General features: G+C 70.1%; 2 protein-coding genes across 3 annotated transcripts in view; both read right to left on the bottom strand.

Annotated features, from left to right (window-relative positions):
• Positions 1-5,000, bottom strand: part of THY1 (Thy-1 cell surface antigen) — a 44,462-nt gene that overhangs the window by 37,737 nt on the left and 1,725 nt on the right. The gene's annotated exons all lie outside the window — the stretch shown is intronic.
• Positions 530-4,817, bottom strand: MCAM (melanoma cell adhesion molecule). Its single transcript, XM_050714991.1, has 15 exons — positions 4,808-4,817; positions 4,655-4,776; positions 4,355-4,565; positions 4,183-4,253; positions 3,982-4,069; positions 3,654-3,833; positions 3,432-3,556; positions 3,097-3,250; positions 2,859-2,980; positions 2,545-2,683; positions 2,328-2,449; positions 2,107-2,242; positions 1,647-1,788; positions 1,062-1,179; positions 530-559 (listed from the first exon to the last, which is right to left on the bottom strand). The coding sequence occupies exons 1-15, from the start codon at positions 4,815-4,817 to the stop codon at positions 530-532; spliced, it is 1,770 nt and encodes a 589-aa protein (XP_050570948.1).

Genomic DNA, 5,000 nt, shown 5'->3' with positions numbered 1-5,000 from the left:
CCCCGGGGAGGGGCAGGGCTCAGCAACAAGGCCCCGGGGGGCTCAGAGGGAAACCCCCGAAGCCCCAGCGCCCCCCCTTCTCCGCTCTGCCCCCCACGCCCTACCCCTGAGGTGCCCGCGCCGCCCCGCTGCGAAAAAGCAAAAATTCCGCCAGCTTTTCTGAGCAAATTTGGGGAGAGAAAAAAAAAAAAACAAAAAACAAAAACAAAAAAACCCGCGTCAAAACCTTCCCGCACGCGACGGAGTTCCTGAAAAAGCCTCGGCTCCTTCCCTCGGGCAGCTCAGTGGGGGATTTCTTTCGAGTATTGCTGTTGGCTTCCCCGTAGCAGAAAGCAAGTCCAGCTTCGCTGCTGCCAAGCCGACAACCCGCGGTTGAGGTAACGGAGGGGGCGGGGGGGGGGGGTCCCGGGGGCGCCCCCGCGGGGTTTCGCCTCCGGCCGCGCTCCCCGGGGGCTGGAGCAGGGGTGGGAGAAGGCAATCCAAGAGCAGGGAAGGGTCGAAGGGAGAAAGCACTTAGGAGATCCCCTGGCTAGTTCCTCAGATCGATGTATTTCTCGCTCTTGAATAGAAAAGAGGGGGGGGGGGGGAAATAAAGTTAGGGGGGAGCATAAGGATAAAAGACGGGCCCTCGGCAGGTGGGACAGGCGGCGGCGGTGCGGGGCAGCAGGACCGGGGCTGGGGCTGTCCCCTGGGCTGAATAAATCTGCTCGGCAGGACGAGTATGAGCAGAAACCCCAGCCCCGGACCCCGGGAACAGCTTCTGCAGCCCCCGGTGGCTCTCGACCCCGTGAGCCCCGTCTCATCCTGCGCCGGGAGCTTGGGCTCAGCGATGCTCTGCCCCCGCCGCCTTCCCCCTGAGCCTCCCCTCGTCGCCTCCCCTCCCTCCCCGTCCCCCCGCCCCGAGCGATGCCGATGGATGAACGGTGCCCATGCAGGGTGCGGAGCGCGGGGCGAGGAGAAAAGCGTTACCTCGGGCACCCCCTGGGCTCCTCAGCTCCGCTCCCAGCCCTGCCCTGGCAGATCCCGACGCCCCTGTGGCCGTCAGGGCCACCAGGTCCTACCTGGTCAGCGGCAGGTCTCCTCTCGCCGTTGGCGCCCTGCAGGAGCCCGGCCTCTTCGGCAAGTTTATCTGACTTAACTTCAACTACATTCTTGTCTTTACGTGCCTCTGGCTTTGTGCTAGGGGAGGGAGGTGACAATTTTGAGACGTGCTTGCGCTACCGAAGAGGGCACGTGGCTGGGGGAGCGGGGCCGGCCGAGCCCCCAAGGCTCCGTCCCGGGGGATGCTCGGGGGCAGAGGGTGCCCAGGGGCTGAGGATTTGGCTCTGGGAAGCTCCGGGCCGCCCGGCCCCCTCCCTGCCAGGGCTCCCTCGGCTGCTCTGCGGGGCTGCTCTTCTCCTCCCTGCGCGGACGGGCTGAGCCGTGCGGACCCCGGGGCTGCGGGGAAGCTGGAAGCCAGACCCCAGCGCCGTGCCCCCGGGTGCCTCCCGCCGGCGCCACGGGATGGGAAGCAGGAGCGGGGGGCAGCAGGAGCAGGGGGCAGCAGGAGAAACGGGCAGCAGGAGAAACGGGCAGCAGGAGAAACGGGCAGCAGGAGAAACGGGCAGCAGGAGAAACGGGCAGCCCCTCGGGGTGGCAGCGCTTACATGTCCTGCTTGCCGGCGCGGCCACAGGGGATCTTGCCCTTCTTGTGCAGGAAGTAGATGACGGAGCCCAGCACGGCCACCAGGAGGATGCAGACGATGATGGCCACGATGATCACGCCTTTGCTCTCCGAGGTCTTTTCATCTGGGCGAGACGAGGGGAGGTCACTGCGCGTCCCACCCCGGTGCTCTCCAGCCTCTCCTCCTGTTTCTATTTCGGAAAGCCCTTCCCCGAGGAGGCACCGTGGGGACTCCCCTTCCCGCTGCCTCCCCGGCTCCCCCCAGGACTGGGCACGGGGCTGAGACAAGCAGGAGGCTTTCACACCCCTGCAGAAGCAGGCGGAGACGGGGCCTCCCGGCTTGGCAGGGGGAGCGGAGCAGCCGCAGGAGCCAGGAGCACGGCTCCGCCGGCGGCAGGCTCCCAAAACGCAGAGCAGTCCCGCGGGGGGGGGGGGGGGCTCACCCAGCAGCTGGATGTGCTTCTCGCTGACCCCCAGCGCGTTGGAGACCCTGCACATGGCCCCCGCCCGCAGCAGGTCGTGGCTCACGCGCACCGTCAGGTTGCTGGCGACGTGCTGGTTCTCCACGTACTCGTGGGCCTGCGGGGAGGGCGAGCAGCGCGGGGCTCAGCACCCCGGGGCCGTGCACAGCACCCCGGATCCAGCCCCTCTGCCCAGCTCTCACCGTCCCGTTGATGCTCCAGCGGACGGAGGGCCGGGGGAAGGCGATGGCCTTGCAGGTGAGGTTCACCACCTCGTCCTGCCGCACGTACAGCGGGGAGCTGATGGCCACGATGCGCGGCTTCCCTGCGGGGACGGCACAGCGAGCCCCTTTGGCTCCCGGGGCGGGGAACACGGGGTTGATGCTGGCGGCACGGGGCCCGCCCCGGGCTATTTCTTACCCTGAACGGCCACGGCCACCTGCTTGCTCTGCTCCAGCCCCGGCACGCTGCGAGCGACCACCCGGCAGCTGAAGTTGCTGGAGGTTTCGAAGGTGAGGTTCCTCAGGAAGAGCTGGTTCCCCTCCGCCACCTTCCTGCCCTGTTGGGGAGGGACGCCCCGCGGCGCTGAGCCCCCAAAGCCCCCAAAAGCGGGACCCCCCCCCCGCCCCGCAGCGAGGCGAGGAGGCAGAAACAGACACCCCGGGGGGGAAACCCTCCCCTCGGAGGAGCCCCTGGCTCTGCCCAGCCTCCTGCCGAGCCCGAGCCCTGCTCACCCTCTCGTCCCTCCACTGGAAGTCCAGGTCCACGGGGCTGTGGGCGCTGCAGCTCAGCCTCACGCTGTCCCCTTCGTGCAGGGGCGAGGAGGGCTCCATCTGCACGCGGACCCCTTCGATGTCTGGGGGGGGGGGGGGGGACGGAGAGCAGGGCAGCGGGAGCAGGGGGGGACGGGGGACCCGCCGCGACGGGTCCGTCCCCCCACCACCCCCCCCCCCCCCATCCCCGGGGCCTTACAGTTCACGACGAGCTCCACGTCCTTCTCCATCTGCGTCATGTCGTCCAGGTCCAGGATCTGGCACCTGTACAGGCCGCTGCTGCTCTTGTTGACGCCGTGCAGGCTCAGCACCCCGCTGCTGGTGTCGGCCAGGGACGTCACGTCCTGCCACTCCTCCGGCTGCGGGCAGGGCAGCGCACAGCCCTCAGCCCCACGCGGGCACCCCGCTCCCGGGGCGGGGGGGAAGCACGAAACGAGGGACGGGCAGGCCGGGAGCTGCCTGCCGAGGGGGGAGAGGGGGCCCGGACCACCCCCGCCTCCCCCCCCCCCCTCCCCCCCCCAGGTGCCTCACCACTTTCTTGTAGAAGCTGAAGACGGGCGCCGGGTTGCCGTCGGCCTCGCACACCAGCTTCACGTCGTCGCCCTCCTTCACCAGCGCCGCGGCGGGCACGATGTGCAGCTCCACGTGCTGCGTGGGGTCTGGGGCAGGAGGGAGCGGGCAGGGTGGCTGCGGGTGTCCGTCCCCACCCCCACCCCCCCCCACAGCCCCAAGCCCAGCTCCCGGCCCCCCACTCACAGAAGACGGTGATGTTGACCCGCCGGGAATCCTTGGAGCGCCTCTGGCCCCGCAGCCAGTAGTGCACGGCGCAGTGGAAGAAGGAGCTGCGGTCCTCCCGCGTGACCGTGGCGAAGAGGCTGCTGCTCACCGTGTACAGCCCGCTCGACTTGCGGGTCAGCGTGGCCAGGATCTTCACCTCTGCAGGGGACGCGGCCGCTGTTCCCAGCCCGCGGGGATGCTGCGGCACGCGGGGAGGGCGCCTTCGGGCGGCCCCGGGCACCCCGGTCCCTCCCTGACGGGGAGGACGACGTCCCCGTCCCCGTCCCCGTCCCCAGCCCCGACTCACTGTTCTCCTCGGGCTGCAGCTGCTCCCCGTTCTTGTACCAGGTGATGTTGGCCGGTGGGAAGCTGTTCTCGCTCACACACTGGGCGATCTGCGGCGGCACAGAGCGCCTTGGGCACGGCACGGCCCCCGGGGGGCCCCCGTGGGGAGCGGGGAGAGGGGAGCCCGGCCCGGCCGGGGACCCTCGGGGGGGCCCCTCCTCACCTGCGGGGTGGTGCTGCTGTGCACGGGGATGCCGGCCGAGCTGGCCTCGATCTCAGGGGTCTCGGGGACCTCTGGAAGAAGCCCCCCCCCCCGCAATGTGTCAGGAGCGGCGGGGACGGGATGCGCCCCGTCCCCGCGCGGCGGAGGCACGGCCACGCTGCCCCCCACTCACTGTAGACGTGGAGCTCAGTGCGGTTCTCGCCCACGCCCTGGCTGCCCGCCCCGACCTGGCACACGAAGGTCCTGGCGTCCTGCAGCGTCACCTTGCTGATGGACAGGGCCTTGTCCTCGCCCACCGACAGCCGCCCCTTGTAGCTCGTCTCCTCCTCCAGCACCTCGCCGCCCGCGATGCGCAACAGCTTCACCCGGCTGCTGCGGTCCACCTGCGGGGCCAGGGGACGAGGGCGGGCTGACGGAGAGCCCCGGGGACGGCCGCCACCGCCCCGACCCTCGGCAGCGTGCCGGCACTCACGTAGAACCAGTCGACGTAGGTGTAGGAGCCGTTCCCAGGGATGGAGAAGCTGCACTCGATCCTGGCCGTGGACTCGCTCTCCGCTTCGACCACCTCCGGCATGGAGACCTGCAGACCGCTGGCTGCACCTGGGGGCGGGCACGTCACGCTGGCACCGCCGCATCCCCGAGACCACCCTGGGACCCCCCCGGCTCCGTCCCCAGCCCAGAAGCAGGACGCCCAGCTCCCTCCCCGAGAGGGCAGCCCCTCGCCGCCTCTCTGCCCAGCGAGCCGCGCGGGCGCTGCCTGCCCGCAGCACGGGTGGCACCGGGACCTGCAGCCCGGTAATGGAGCGCCTGGCCACGCT

Source organism: Cygnus atratus, chromosome 22, assembly GCF_013377495.2.
Source record: "Cygnus atratus isolate AKBS03 ecotype Queensland, Australia chromosome 22, CAtr_DNAZoo_HiC_assembly, whole genome shotgun sequence".
Classification (NCBI taxonomy): domain Eukaryota; kingdom Metazoa; phylum Chordata; class Aves; order Anseriformes; family Anatidae; genus Cygnus; species Cygnus atratus.
This window is presented reverse-complemented; position numbering and strand designations above follow the sequence as displayed.